Source organism: Dendropsophus ebraccatus, chromosome 10 (assembly GCF_027789765.1).
Source record: "Dendropsophus ebraccatus isolate aDenEbr1 chromosome 10, aDenEbr1.pat, whole genome shotgun sequence".
Taxonomy (NCBI): Eukaryota; Metazoa; Chordata; class Amphibia; order Anura; family Hylidae; genus Dendropsophus; species Dendropsophus ebraccatus.
This window is the reverse complement of record NC_091463.1, coordinates 73179405-73195637: the sequence shown is the minus strand read 5'-3', so window position 1 is coordinate 73195637 and position 16233 is coordinate 73179405. Positions and strand designations below refer to the sequence as shown.

General features: G+C 43.4%; 1 protein-coding gene across 2 annotated transcripts; it reads right to left on the bottom strand.

The window, feature by feature from the left end:
* Positions 1-4082: 4082 nt before the first annotated feature.
* On the bottom strand, positions 4083-14242 carry HNRNPL (heterogeneous nuclear ribonucleoprotein L). 2 transcript variants are annotated; one of them, XM_069943277.1, is made up of 14 exons: positions 14090-14214; positions 12748-12866; positions 11730-11970; positions 11067-11152; positions 9775-9871; positions 9615-9687; positions 7910-7981; positions 6348-6628; positions 6144-6265; positions 5862-6063; positions 5718-5775; positions 4934-4996; positions 4702-4797; positions 4083-4375 (listed from the first exon to the last, which is right to left on the bottom strand). In XM_069943277.1, the coding sequence occupies exons 1-14, from the start codon at positions 14201-14203 to the stop codon at positions 4317-4319; spliced, it is 1683 nt and encodes a 560-aa protein (XP_069799378.1). In that variant the 5' UTR covers positions 14204-14214; the 3' UTR covers positions 4083-4316. The 2 variants fall into 2 exon arrangements, with proteins under 2 accessions (XP_069799378.1, XP_069799377.1); XM_069943276.1 differs by lacking the exon at positions 4934-4996 and having other exon boundaries at positions 14090-14242.
* Between the last annotated feature and the right edge of the window lie 1991 nt (positions 14243-16233).

The window sequence follows — 16233 nt, the reverse complement described above, 5'->3', positions numbered from 1 at the left end:
TGGAGATACACTTAGATTCTTCTGCCACCTAAAGGTCAAGAGTAAGATTGCACTTTAATGTATTACCCATGTGCAAAAAGGGATTGGAGATCACTGTGCTGTGTGGATTTTTGTTTTTTTTTTCTCTACAACCCTATTAAATCAATGGGAGTGCTCATAATACCCAGGCCCTTTAATACACTTTGTTCTCAGCTAATAATTCTGTCTTCTTTTTGCAAATGAACTGGGTCACTTTCTGATCCAAAAGTGGCCGCAAGCGCAGTCACAAGAAATCTGGGTGGACTTCTTGCGATTATGGGGTTGCGAAAAATGGAATGTCCTGTTAAAGGGGAACTCTGGAGAATATCTTGTTTTGAATTAACTGGTGTCAGAAAGTCATATAGATTTCTAAATTACTTCTGTTTAAAAATTCCAATCTTCCAGTATTTATCAGCTGCTGTATGTCCTGCAGGAAGTGGTGTATTCTTTCCAGTCTGACACAGTGCTCTCTGCTGCCACCTCTGTCCATGTCAGGAATTGTCCAGAGCAGTAGCAGTGAGTTATCTGGCACTTCAATTTTTCAAAAACACAGCCTAAAGAGGCCAGGCTTAGCGCTGCACACATAATCGCAGGATTCTTCCTGTTGCCTGACGTTCACACATAGCATTTAATATGTTCTATTTTGCCGCAAATTGCAAAAATTTGCAATTAAATCTTGCCATTTTTGCTGCAATTCCATCAAAATTACAGTAAAAATATTGCTGCTATTTTACCACAAAATAGCGCTAACTAAACATACACTAAATGCCATGTGTGAACATAGCCTTATCACTTCCCCAGTGTTGGCTGTAGATTCCCACTGACGCTATAAGCATTGCTGCCGGGTGACATTCAGCCCAGGCAGAGGCGCCCTCGGGGACGTCCACACCTTTTAGTGTTATTAAAGTGGCAGCTGCTTTATTATGCTATTCTCATTACCATTTTACCCACGCTAACAAGCCACTGTTTATCGGAAATACATTTTTCTTTGTACTCGCTGGCATTCTATTTACCCTATGTAAGTGTATTCTAAACTCTGCATGATATTGCTTTGGCTGTCCAGGAATGGCATGATGGGAATTGTAGTTTTGTGGTGTAGTGTAGGTGTGTGCCCCCCCCCCCCCCCCCGCCCCATACATACATACACACAAAATAAATAAAATAAAAAAATAAAAATAAAAAAATTGACAAATAAGATAAGAAATAAATATTTTATGGACGGTTGCTACATTTCCTACTCACGTATAAACTACTCTAACTGTCTAATTTGCATCTAATTTTCATCTATATAGAATAGTGATATAAAATAACTCAATACAAATCGGGGGAAGAGAAGAATATTCTTATGGGAAAACTGTTTTGGGGTAAAGCTAGTTACATTCAACGATATTGGGGTAAAGCTAGTTACTGTACATTCAGCGACACCAGTGTTATGCTGATCCGTTAATAATATTGCATAGATACATAAGTAAATACAGTAGACTTAATATATGTCGATAGTCTTTCTAATCCTATTATTTTTATACATATACATGCACACATATATATATATATATATATACACATATAATATGTTTATATATATATGTGTATATATATACTTCAGATCTGAGCACCCAGCCACATTGGGAGAGGCAATCAGACATGAAACATACCTCCTGAAGCTCCACAAATGTGAGAGACAAGATCTGTGTGTAATACTCTGGGGAGAACCTCCTGAATGAAGGATCTCTGAGCAGGAGAAGTTCCATATCCATCTACATGCTCCTCACTAACTGCGGCCGCAGATCCTGCAACCACAGAGACTTGGGACTGGTGAGAGGTGGACTTTCACCGCTTTTATTCTATATTAACTGTATTACCTCTGCATATACGAGAATAAGTGATATATCTCAAATCAACTAACAGAGGAACAGTTCTCTATTTACCATAAGCACAGTGACTACAAACCACTGCGACCTGCAAGGGCCCTGCAGAGTCGTATATGGACAAGATTGTACTGCTATAATCGTTTATGAAAAATAGTCGTGTATGAAATATACTACACAAAGATACCTTTTTTTTTTTTTTTTAAACATCCTTCAAGCTTTGCTATGTTTTTTATATGGGCCTTAAATATTGATTGTGCTGCCCCTTGTCTGTATGCTGCTGCTCCTGTTGCGTGGAGCGACGAAAAGCAGACGCTGGCATCATCGGGATCTTTCAGCAGGTTGAAAGACTACAACTAGAGATGAGCGAACCTGGAGCATGCTCAAGTCAATCCGAACCCGAACTTTCGGCATTTGATTAGCGGTGGCTGCTGAAGTTGGATAAAGCCCTAAGGCTATGTGGAAATCATGGATATAGTCATTGGCTGTATCCATATTTTCTAGACAACCTTAGAGCTTTATCCAAGTTCAGCAGCCGCCACTAATCAAATACGGAACGTTCGGGTTTAGGATCGATTTGAGCATGCTCGAGGTTCGCTCATCTTCAACTACAATCAGTTGACATCGTGCATGTAGGCCAATTGTTGAGTAGAGATGAGAGAATTTACAGTATAAAGGAAAGCTAAGTGCTTCCTCAGCTCGGACGCACAGACTTCCAAGAGCAGCTGGCTGATAAGCTGAGGCAGCACTTTGCTCTTTTCTATTGCAAATTCGGCCAGGTAAGGTCAATAATCAGTGTAATAGGACCATCCCCCTCATCAGTTATGTTGTAAAACATGGCAACCGATGCTCCTAAGGTTTCCATCAAATTCTTTTGTCTGCCTTTTTACTGCTGTTTGGCAGCTTTTCTGTGTTTTCATTTTAGTGTACATTAGTATAGTTTTGTTTTTTTTCTATTAAGTCATGTTATTGCTCAATGACACGATTCCAGGATTTCGAAGATTGGGGGGGGGGGGGGGGGGGGGTTAAGGATATATAGACACTTTCTGACCAAGTATTTAGTCAGATGTAGAGATGAGAAGTGAAGCGCTTCGCTATCGCTGCAATCCAATCAGCGGACTGCCTTTTAGCTTGCTGTCACTCCTTCCCACATGCTGGAAAAAGCTGGATCTAGTCCTGGAAAATTGGGAGAAGTTTTGCATGACTGGGTCCAGTTTTTCGCAGCACACGGGGAGGAACAGCACTGAGGTAAATAGAAGCAGGATAATGCAATTTGCTTCATTACTGTAAATTCACTAATCTCTAGTCAGATCCAAATGCACAGTAATTGAGCTCATCTCTAGCTAAAGTTCCTTAGTAAGGGTCTTATTTGATGCTGGCTCCTGTGTACAATGATCCTGTTGCCAGAACACTTCAGATTACCCATAGGCTGGTCTCAAACCAGCCTACTACATATGCAGTGTTAAAGGGGTTATGTTCGCTCCATGAAGCATGTTTCTGGAATGTTTCTCTGCACTGCAACAACAGACGCGTAGATTCAAAGTTTCCTGGCATGATATTGATACATCATACCGGGTGGGGAAACAATCCAGTACAGAGATTCCAAGTCTTTGTTTCTCGATACTAACAGGGAGTGTGTGAATGCAGCCTAAAACTTCACAGACCAGGTCAGTCTGATTACTTATAACAGCTTAAGTAGAGATGAGCGAACCGGGTTCGGGTCCATCCATGTCCATCCGGTGGCTGCTGAACTTGGATAATAAGATTGTCTGGAAAACATTGATACAGCCAATGACTATATCCATGTTTTCCACATAGCCTTAGGGCTTTATCCAACTTCAGCAGCCACCGCTAATCAAATGCCGAAAGTTCGGGTTCAGATCGACTCGAGCATGCTCCAGGTTGGCTCATCTCTAATCTTAAGTTATACAGAAAAGTGGTATCCGCTTAGAATCATCTTCCTATCCCTATAATGGAGCCTCTTTTAGCTAATTGTTTCCATACTATCAGTTTAGTACCATTAGCTGGTGTACATAAAATAGACCTATCAGAATCAGCTGTTTATAGTTTGCATTTTAACAATAAAGTGTAAACTTATCTAGATTCAATGCAGAAGATCGCTTTTCTAACCTAAGAGTCCCTCTTCAGTAAACCTCCATGATCTTTTCAAGTTTATACAGAACTCATACAAGAATATAGGTACCAATCAAAGCTTGAGGCTTTATTAAACATGGGAAAGACTAGCAAACGCTCATTCATTGACACAAGACAAGTATCCCCCAAACAGTTTATTACCATGTGCTAAAGACAGGCACACAACCATACATTAAAAAAATTATATAAACAAATGGAAAAATAAAAACTAGCTCAAGGAGCCCAACTGGTGCTAAACATCAGCGGCAGGGAGGGAGCAATGTCAGTTCCTGGATGTTATGATGCATGCTGGGCGGTGGAGAAGCACAGCTTCAAGGTGTAAGGGTATGGACCATCTGAAAGAAACAGAAATGCAGCCATTATGGATGTGAAATCATAAACCTACTCACAGCCTAATGAATCGCTCACTTTGTTAAAACAAAGAACTTAACATTGGCAACATTGTGCCTTCTGGCCTGAGAGTCAAAGCGCTTCATTAAATTTAACCAAACCATGGAACAAAACACTTATCCTTTCATTACCAAATCAGGTCTTTGTACATAGCTATATGGTCAGTAACCACTGAATTAAAGTGACCCTACTGCCCTGGAGTTGGCACATTGCTTTCAATACAAAAGACGCCAGTATTTTTCATATGCTAAGCCATAGATAGAGCACTCACTCGGATTCTTCATCTGGTAATGATTCAGCAGACTGAGAGTTTCCAGGGCATCGCTCTTAGACTCCCACTCCAGCAGGCCGGAGGAGCTCCTTTCACCTACAAAAAAAAAAAAAAAAGTATTGAGTCCTTGAACTTCAGCATCATAAGCTCAGAGAACACACCTACCACCACCAAGTTATATCACCAGATCATGTCTTTTTTGCCATTCGTATTCATTGATATACAAAACTACCTTTCCGAGGCTTTCCTGTAGACGATACAGACTCTCCACTTCCGTCCTTGGCACTTCGTACACCTTCCAAGACGAGAGGGGGCATTGTAACATCGCTGACATCATGCAACTATTCGACTATTAAGCTTATTGTTTTTAACTTATACAATATCTACAACTTAGCACCCACCCCACTCCCCCCCCCCCACCTCTCATTTCAGAAGGTATACCTTCAAGGAGGTGCCAAGGGCAGGAGTGGAGAAAAATACATTTTCTGCTGCCCAGACAACCCCTTTAAAGGCGTATCCCCATTAAGGCACATGACATAGGAAGGGTCAGGACAATCTGTAGTTGAACTACCAACAAGCAGCTTTTGCCATTAAGGACATCATGGACCAGCGCATTACACTGGAAAGTGAGCACTTACAGGGAAAGTAAGCAGCTGCTGCCCACATACCTCCTAACAGTTCACTGAGGAAGACATGCAGATGACTTCCGGCGGATTTCGCAGATCGTCCCTGCTTCATACTCCATTCTATGGTCAGGCAGATTCTGCCGTCCACCTGAACGAACGAACAGATTCATTCAGGCAGGTGGCGGAATCTGCCTGACCATAGAATGGAGTCTATGGCACAGGCGGAGACTGAAGCGGGAGCGCACAGGAACGAGCGTCGGAATCTGCCGCAAGTCCTCCACTTGTTTTCCTTAGTGTGCACATACCATTACTATTGACAAGACAGAGCTAGCATTTCCCATTACACAGGTAACTCATGGGCCGAAATAGACAAGATGGCTAAAAACTTACTTTTGCCAGAAAACACTTTGACCGACGATGGTTTCTTCACACCCAGCTCTTCACAGATCTACACAAAAAAAAAAAAAAAAGTGATTGTTTTTAATCCATGACTTCTCTATTCTAAAGAAGCAGCAGTGATGTTGTGTTCCTCACCTCTAGGAAGTTCTGCTCCGTTACTTCTGGTGGAGCATTGAAGAAATGAAGCACATTGCTTGGCTGCTGGATGCGGTTCTTTGCGGCTTGCTCAGGTGAAGTGAAGCGATTGTTTCGGGAGCCACTGAACACCTTGAAGCTGCATGAGCCATCCTCCAGGCCGTATGACTGACCAGGCACAATAGACTGCTGCTTTGAAACACTAGAAATGTAGAAAGACGATGTTAGAAGACCATCAAGAATAAACTAAACTTGGTCAACAAACAAGATATATAAACTCACCAAACACTGAGCTTCTGCCCAAACATGAAGTTATTATTCAGGTGAGTGAGGGCTCTGTCCACAGCGTATCCATCAGCCATCTCTACCATAGCTGCCCCAGGTTTGCTCTTCATGAATTTCACCTAATAGACAGAGTTGAAGGTTATTATTGGCCAATACTGTGACCCCTAAAATCAAGAGCTGCCTAGTGATAAAACATCTTACCTTCTCCACATTGCCATATAAGCAGAAAATGTTGAACACGCGATCACAGTTCATCTTGTTTGGGTCAAGACCATACACCATGAGTACCGGACTGTCTGCGTGGGGACCGTATTCTGGGGGTGGTGGTGGTGGGTGACCATACTGAGGACCATAGCGATTTGGTCCTCTACGAGGGGCTCCTACAGGAGGAGGTCCCATCCTTCGGCCTTCATAGTGTGGGGGTGGAGGGCCATAACCCTCATCATGATAGTGACCGTGGTATCCACCATGTGGGCCTCCACCTGCGGTACAAGATGGGATGATATGTCAGACATTGGGAACAGACTAGAGAATGGTTGCCTCCATCATGCATGTGGAATAGATTCAAAACATGTGGGATTTCCACTTATAGCATTTGTTGTGGCAATACAGTGGCATTCATTGTGCACAGGCTCCCATGTTGAGATGTATGAAGCATAAAGGGACACCGTCCTAATCGGTTAAAGGAGGCCTACGGATGTGTTTATGCATGAACACATTAAGGCTATGTTCACACACAGTATTTTTGAGTCAGCATTTTGCAACCAAAACCAGGAGTGGATTAATACACAGAAAGGCTATGTGCACACTGTTAAAATTCATTGGATAGCCACAATTTTGAATGGCAAATGTCTTTTTTTTTTTTTTTTTTTTTATAGAAATAATGGCAATTATTTGGCATTAAATCCTCCATGCACTCAATTCCACCAATTTGTGAATATAGCCTTTGTGTTTTCAATCCACTCCTGGTTTTGGTTGCAAAATACAGAGCAAAATACTTTGTGAACATAGCCTAAATTGTATTTTTATCTAAAATTATAATGTGATAATACAGAAGTAAGCAATTCTGCAAATTCACTAGATTTCACTCACTTTTGTATTTTGCCCCTATCCTCAACCTATGTGTACAGCTCATCATCTAGGTTACCGGCCACCGCTCTGCTTTAGGAGCAATGGTTAGGCTGCTGACAGCCTTGGGTGGTTGGGAACACAGGATGGGCAAGTATCACATGTCTGCAGGGAATGTGGATTGTCCCTGGAGGAGTGTATGAGCTCAGCAAGACTGAGCCAATACAGCTAGGCATGGCTGCATCCTGCCCTTACCCTCTCCCTAGTAAAGGAGAGTTAGATGCAGAGGTGCTGAACTCAGCCAGGTGAGAATTTCCTTTTAAGGGTAGCTTCACACGTACCGTATCGCTGCGTTTTTGGTGAGATTTTTACATGCGAGTGTAAAAAACGCACATGTAAAAAACGCAGCGATAAGGTATGTGTGAAGGCACCCTAAGGCTCAGATTTATCAGTGTTTAAAACTGAAACAGATGTAAACTGCCCACAGCAACCAGTCACAGTTCAGCTTTTATTTTACCAGAGGTCAAAACGGAGCTGTGACTTATTGCTACAGGCAGTTTACACTCTTTGAAAAATTTAGGCCTAAGTATACAGTGTAGATCTAACCCTAAGCCGTGAGCAATTTACATTAGTCTAAATGAAAATCGTTGATAGTAATTTTGGTGGAATGTTTGCAAAAAATAAAAAAGTCTTACCATATTCTGCAGGGTGGTCTCCCAACAATGGTGGGTTTCGCTGACGTTTGTTGGGGTTTCCTGCGGCATCTCCTGTTAACGGAAACAAAGTTCAGTCAGCTTCACTGTTTCTGGCATCATGAACCCCCACCAGCTAATCAAAATTGGGGTCAATGTACTGCTGCCTGCCCCGATTAAAAAGAACTGTGTATCAAGGCTTTGAAGCAAATAAAAACAAACCTATTATATTATACAGCCTACTACACACCCACTAAACATGTATCAGTGCTACAATGGCATAGAAGATAAACACCTCCCGTAACACCTCCCAAACCCAGACCAAGGACTACTATTGCGTTCCGCAACAAAGTGACCTTGATACACAGATCCTCCCGTCCATCCCAAAAATCAGCCACCAGCCCTTAGCAAAAATCTGACTGAGCACAAGACATTTCATTTGGGAAGATTGAGAAAAGACTTACTTACAGACGTGTCCCAGTGACAACAACATATCTGTATTTCTCTTACCATTGGGTACCTCATGTGTGCGTAAGCAGAGCTCTGAAAGGTGCCGCCCCGCCATACACACGTTGCGACCCTGCATCACATGGTTTCAGTCATGAGTTACATCGAAGGTCAAACACAACGTAACAATTCTGTAAAAAGGTTGACAAGTTGCTATAATGTTTCTCCGTGTTCTATGTGCTCCATGTGCATGTTTCTCTTGTGATGCTGCTAGCTGGTGTCTGTCACACGTCCTGTTATCTTGAAGAGGTGTAAAAGGTTGTGTTCGGCTCTTCTGGACTTGGTTGGTGAGGAGGAACTGTTTGTTGTGGGAATGGAGGTTCGCATGGGTCTAATGTTGTAGCATGTCCCGTCTTTGCCTGCCGTGGCATGTGCAGACCCACTTCTGTGCCCGTTACATGACTGTGCTCACTGTGAGTACACTGCTATTGCATGTAGCGATCAGTTTCACTGAACTTGTAAAATGTTTGCTGTAATGTGCAGAACGGTCTCTGTACTTGTCATGCCTGCAGCGTGTTGAAAAGCATCACTGTACTTGTTACATGCCTGTTGAAGCCCCAGTTTCAGCGTCTTTCTCTTGGTTCACCATGTGATGTTCTCCGTGTGTGAGCCGTGCAGAAGGCCTGGTATTTCTGCGATGAGTGTCTCCATGCTTTCTCACTACACTGTGTGTTTATAACAAACAATGTGCAGACGAGGGCCTGTCAGTCCTGGACCCCAAGAGGGAGCTGGGAAACTTCCCATTAGTGGGACACCCCTGAAAACCAATACTGTCCCCTCAAGGGTCAGTTACAGATCAACGCCTTCATCTCAGGCAGCACTGAGCTGGCCCCTGCACATGGATTCTAGTATGTACCTTGGAAAAGAAATGTGTTAGGTTTGGACATGTAATGCCATTGCTTGCTCTAGGGAGAAACGGTCAGGAGCCAAATGGCTCGCAGGACTTTTTTTTTTTTCGAGGCACGCAGGGTTCATGTAAAATTTGGAGTTACTGAATTTAAGAGACACTGACTGACTTGTACTTCTATCCAGACCTCACACTGAGCAAACAGCAGCTGCAGGTTAGGAAAAAGTGACCATGTTTCTTGGTAGCCAAGAGCCAAAGCAATGGCATTAGAGTGTGACGTGCCAGTCTGGTGCATTTGATCAAACTAAATGAATATAGAATGTATACATTAAACATGTAATGGGAAATTGTTACCTTGTCCGCTTAGTGTCGGGTTAGTATAGTCCCAAGTGTCCTGGTCGTTTTTGAAGACATTCAGTCTAGTGGGCTATGGGAAGACAGTGAAAGACAACGAATCACAATGTGGACCCTAGAGTAGGATCGTTCTATATCCATTGTAATATTTAGTACTTACCTTTGCATATTCAATCTTTAAAGTGCAACATCCAGAGTATATGTCGGCTCCATTCAGCGAGGCCTTAGCACGTTGAGCACTTTGCACAGAGTCAAATGTGCGAAGGGTTAAGGAAGAATACGGCAACATAATGGCATTTTATACATTTCATTAATTCCTGATATTAGCAAGTTCCACCTATCCGTCTGAGACCAGACAGATTAAAGGGGTTGTCCGGCGATAAAAAATTATTCACAGAATAACACACATTACAAAGTTATACAACTTTGGCGGATCTTCCCGAGTGCCGGCCGCCCTCTGCAGCGTCATCCGAAGCTCAGCCGCGATTGGCTGAGCATAACTGTGCTCAGCCAATCGCGGCTGAGCAGCTGATGACGTGGCCGCAGAGGGCGGGCGGCACTCGAGAAGATCAGCCGGCCTCCCGAAGAAGAAGTCACTGCTGAGGATCGGAGACAGTGGTCGGCACGTGACAGGTAATGTATAGCGCACCACACTTCCGGGTACACGGGTGGGGGTGGTGGGACACGGGGAAGGGGGCCATTCACAGACATAACATACATTACAAAGTTGTATAACTTTGTAATGTGTGTTATTCTGTGAATTTTTTATCGCCGGACAACCCCTTTAATACTGACCACTACATGTATACCACAAGTGTACCTCACAAAGGGTATTAACAGAAGGGTTTTCAATGACTGTCATATGATGCCCTATTCTTACACAAGGCCTTTAATATCAGGTCAATTGGAGCCCAACTCTCCCCCGACCAAATACGTAGCCACAAGTGCTCCAACTACACTCCTTCCTTTGAAGAGACAGCAAAGTGAATTCCAAGCACAGGTATAGTGGTATGCCATTCAGTCAGCTGATCAGCAGGGACACAGGATTCATTTAAGGCAAATCCCTATCCAGTCCAACTGGATATAAAGTATTCAATACCGTATATAAAGCTCCATGCAAAAGTTGCATGCACAGCAAGACAATTTCCAGCTTTAGAAATCCATTGCATGCCAAGTTTTGATCTGTGAGGGCTCAGGTGACAGGACTTGCTCACTAACAGCTGTGCCCCTTCGCCTGCGTTCATGTGATCCTTGGAAAGGTGGTATGAAGTCTTCCACAAAGTCTGTACAATGCCTCGCTTATATCAGAGGATCACCTAACCAGAATACATCCTCTAGTTTAGCAATCAAACCTTCAATGTCATTAAACATGACAAGTACTTTTAGAAACTACAATTTTATATATAAAATTAAAAAACACACAGAACTTAAATTCTAAAAAAAAAAGGATATTCCACCATAGCTTGGACTCCATTCTTCCTGAAGATGACAATCCGCTGGACAGGTCCGCATGGGTTACAGATGGTATACAACACATCCTAAAAGAAATCCAAAAAGATACGTTGGGACAAGTAATACATACCTACTTAGACATGTGTGTTTATGGGCTTTACACTCAGGAAAGTTGGAATGTGGATAAAATTACAAATCAAAAACTGATCAAAAGAATTGTCAGCCCTGTTAAGCCATATAAAAAGATCATAGCAGTATCCCAATAGTTTTTTTTGTGCTTTTCTATAATATTGTTTAACAATAAACTGTAAATGAGAAGTACATTCTAGTGCACCACAAACCAAACCTAAACGTGGTACGAAAACTTAAAATTGGCAGATTTTATACCTTTCGTTGAACACAGTAAGGAAATTGCCCATGTTCAGATTTGGTGACAAATTCATATTACTCTCCAAGCTCTGTATCTTGGGAGTTTCCCATTAATTACTACGTCAAAGGGATTAAATAGTTACATTAAGGGGGAATTCACATTCAGCAAAAAAAAAAAAAAAAAAAAAAAAAAAAAAAAAAAAAGCAGTCCCTACAATAATTTCTGCAGCTGCACGTGAATGGCACAACACACGTCAGGCAACTGGCTCCTCCTCAGCAGGCAGCTGTTCTTACCGTTGTGATTGAATAGATGGGGTTGAGGATGGTGAAGAGCAAGACATTGTTGACGCCCCTTGAGTCATCTCCGGTGTCAACAGGACGCGAGATCTTCTGACTGGTGGAGTAGTTAACAAAAGCCGGGTGACCAGCAACATAGATCTGGTTGTCTGCCGCATAGTTAACAGCGTTACAGGCTCCCAGGATGTCCTCAAACTCCACCAGGGCTTGTCTCTTCTTCGGCATTACAACAACGTAACTGTGGAGACAAGACACGCAGCAAATAAGCTTTGAATACTAGACTATAAATGATTTGATACACATCACCATTTTAGTCATGTCAGTCACTTGTCCGATAAGAGTTCAAATTCTAAAGCCTGCAGAGCTGTAGCTGTGCAGTATAACAGGCTATAAATAAAGGATGAGATAGGTCATTCTAAATACATTACATACTTTTAGCTTAAATGCTATGGACATCTTTGTATCGATTTTTTTTTTATTTACTTCCTGAATGCAAAGTGATGCAATTTACTAAAAAGCCTTCATTAGTTACACATCAGCTCATACTGTGGACAGAGGGGAAAGAAACCCCAAAGGACAGCTCACTCAGGCTGGAGAAACAGGGAAGCCTGCAGGAAAGCATTACATAGGCTGTGTAGACATGTAGAGAGAATAGAGCTACACTATAGAGGCTGTAGTAAGACTAAAAATAAGCAGACCCATGTATGCGGCAATTGATTACCGGTGGCTTAAGTTGGATGCAGCTCTAAGGAGTCTGGGAAAACAGACATAGCCTATAGCTGTATCCATGTTTTCCAGGGAGCCTTAGAGCTTCATTTATTAAATGCCACATGCTCAGGACAAGCTCAAGTATGCACAAGGTTCATGCATCTCTAACAAAGACCTATAAAGACTGTTTCGCTCCTTCAGCAGAAAGCAAGAATAAAAAAAGGCTTTCCAAAGATGTCCATAGCCATTGTTTCCCCATTTCCAAACTCAAAAGAAAAAAAAAAAAAAATCCATGGCCAGGTCTTACCTGATAGTACCAAACTCCTGTAACGCCTCTGCAAGATCAGCTTCCACTACTCCATCGATCAGCCCCCTCACGTGGACCACCGGTGAGGCCGGGGTCTTGTGAGGGTCTTCGTATCCTTCCTGTTAAATGGGGGGGGGGGGGGGGAATTAAAAATGATAAATATTGTAATCCGTGCAAAACATTGCCACAATATACACGAATACTCCGTAAGCAGACGCCTGGGCCATTCTCCTATAGTCATATCACATACTGGGCTACTTAGCCACTATATAAATTGTACAAATTCTGGGAAGTTGGGGGTGAATGTCCGATTCACCAGCCTGCTGCTTTGAAGAGTTTACTTAGTAGCAAAGACCTATTATCTGCCACGTGTATATGATATATGAAGAAACTCTACTGTGCCGGTAACACAAGGACATCTAATAGGGCACAAACTATTCTTACGGCCCCCAAGATCCCTCCCACTAAAATGAACAGCGCTCAGCAAGGCTTAGAAATTCCCTCGGGGAATGAATGGAGGCCACAGATGTTCAATGCTGCTCCATTCATTCATCTCCGCTCCAGGGATTCCTATTAATCTGCTAGTTATCCCCAATACTGGAGGTAGGGGGTATGGTCTTTGCTAATGAGAATACCCCTTTAATATAAGACTGCTGTAGGCCCTGCTCCCCCACCAGTCAGCTGAATAAAGGGGCAACCCCCATTGTGTACCTGGCACAGAGCCATAGGTTTTGTAGTATTCTGTACTACAGGGACGGGGAAGTTCAAGCTGCAGCAAAACTACAATTCCCATAATGCCCGGAGAGCCAAAGGTTTCCCCCATGTCTACAGTACTGCAAACCAGACCTACCGGCTTCAGTATAAGATTCCCAAAAACAAAGCAAATATTATAATACACTATATACAGGTGTAATATATATATATATATATATACACACACACACAGCATATATATAGGTAGTACATTCCTGCCAGCTGATCTACCTATAGCCTGATCAGCTTAAACAGGCAACGCAGTGGACAGCCCTGAGGGTCCTTCAGCCTCCAGGATCACATGACCTGCGCATAGCTCCCCGCCCTTAGCTCACCTATATAAAGGGCCAGCAATAATCAGGGGGCCGGTAAGTAGCTGACATGGGATATAACGTACGTAAAATAAGAGATTCCTTTAAGTCATGGAGGCCGCAGCCGACAATGTAGAGGATGAATGGGACGTAACGTGGACTAAGAGTGCGGCCTCTGTGTACACAGCACCTCCATTGTGCCATGAGCCCGCACAATGGGAGAAGAGAACAACAAAACCGCAAGCGGTCTGAACTACACCGAAAGTCTCCGCTCTTACCGCCGTGGCCGCCACGTTGTCGTCGGTCCCGTCCGTCTTCTGCCTCTTAGGGGCACGGCCACCCTCGTTCCCGTAATAAGCTGACCTTCCTCCCACAGCTGCTGCTGCCGCCATCTTCAGAGCTCCGCCGGGACTGAAAGATCCGTAACATGGCGCCGGGGCTAAACCTGAACCGCTCCGCCTCCTTACCGCCTCACGATTGGTCTAAGGAAATGCCACTCATACAGTGAGCTCGTTCATTGGTTGTAAGGCAGTGTCAATCAAGCTTGTGGGAAGCCTATTGGATAAAAGGAGAAGGGAGGAATTTCAACATTGGCCATTTTTATTGGTCGCAGAGAACGTCAATCAAGTCTTTTGTCCCGTTTATTTCCCCGATGTTCTTATTGGCTGTTGTCAGTAAAAAGACGAGATTCACTCGAGTAGAGGAGGCGCCATCTTGTGCGCGCCCGTGTGCTGTGTAATGGCGCCTCATTCATTAGAGTGAAACGGATATCTCTGTGGTCGTGTGTGACTGGTTTACCATAGAAGTGCACGTATATAATAAATCGTGTTCAGTCTGATAGATTGTACACTAGATACACATGGCTCTGCTGCTTTGTGTATGAAGCCTCAGGCTCTGGTCACACTACTTGTGCAGCCAATTAGGCCTCTGTTATTTAAAGGGGCACTCTGGAGATTAAGGGAAATCCTTTTTTTCTTTGCTAATATGTTGCTTTAATAAAGTTATGTTTCTTCATAATATAACTTTATTTAAAATATTGTACATTTTTTGTTATATTCATATGCACTAGCACTGACAAGCAGAAAGCGGGCGACATTGCCTCCAATGCTTGTGTGACTCTACACCCTGCATTTCCCAATTTCCTGCACTGTTTCGGCACTGCTATCACTATGTTTACTGTATATACAATACACAGAGGTGGGGCACGATGGCGGTGTCCAGCAGTATTGTCAGAATACTCCAATGTCCTCTTTGTGTCATGGCTCCAAATTAAAAAGTATTTGTTGTGGAAACTCGGAGGCAATTTCACAGACACCAACATCCTTGGTATCAAGGTGAATTCTCCTTGACACTTATACATATTTATACACCTAGAACAAAGAAGACCTAATGCCAGGATGCCATGGGTGGCCCCCAGGTACCCATTGTCTTAGATGTTACATACATATTCATTTTTAGTTTGATTGAAACAGTGTGTCAGCTACATATACTGGTGCATTTACACAGACAGATTTATATAACAGATTTTTAAAGCCAAAGCCAGGAACATACTAAGGCAATGTTCAGATGCTGTAAGAGACCGGCCGTTCTGTGACCCAGCCGAGTCACGGAACGGCTGGTACTGCAGTAGCGGCCAGATGATTTTTAGTGCCTTTGAGTTCTGATGCGGGCGCGCAGGGATCAGAATTCCCCACTGCACACAATGGAGCGAGCGTCTGGAGCCGCACGCTCCATTGTTTGAACTGACAGGGTTTCCTGCGTCCGCTATTCATTGAATAGCGGCCACAGAAAACTGACATATCAATTTCTCGCGGCGCCGCTAGGGATCCCGGCTGGAGTGTATACTATGTGTACACTCCAGCCGGGATTCCCTCAACCTTCAACAACGGCCGTGATTACTGCGGAACTTGCGTTGTGTGAACATGGCCTAAAAGGGTATGTTCACACTGAGTAAATCAGGTGGAATCCCGCCAGGCTATGGGGAAGCTTGCACACTGCCGTTCTCCGCTCAAAGAATTGACATGTCAATTGCTCGAGCGGAGAGCAGTAGCAGCAGGGCCGCGCAAGCTCTCACATAAACAGGCTATGGCACACTGTGGCAGGTGGAGAGTTCGGCTGTTTAATTCTGCCTGATTTACTCATAAACATACCCTAAACAAACCCGTAAACATACCCTAAACAGGGAACAGGTCATAAAGGAAAGACTGAGATTTTTCCTCTTTTCCAATCCATTCCTGGCTTTGGCTTCAGAAATCTGTCAGATAAATCTCTCTGTGTAAACACACTATAAGGCTATTATCTGGTGCGTGACCCAGTAAATCAGTAATACAACTTGTTTGTCCAAAATTCCAGCAACGGCCATGAAACTCATGGCACCAAAGATCATAAGGCCTTCACACCAGCCCCGAGACCTCAGCCGCAC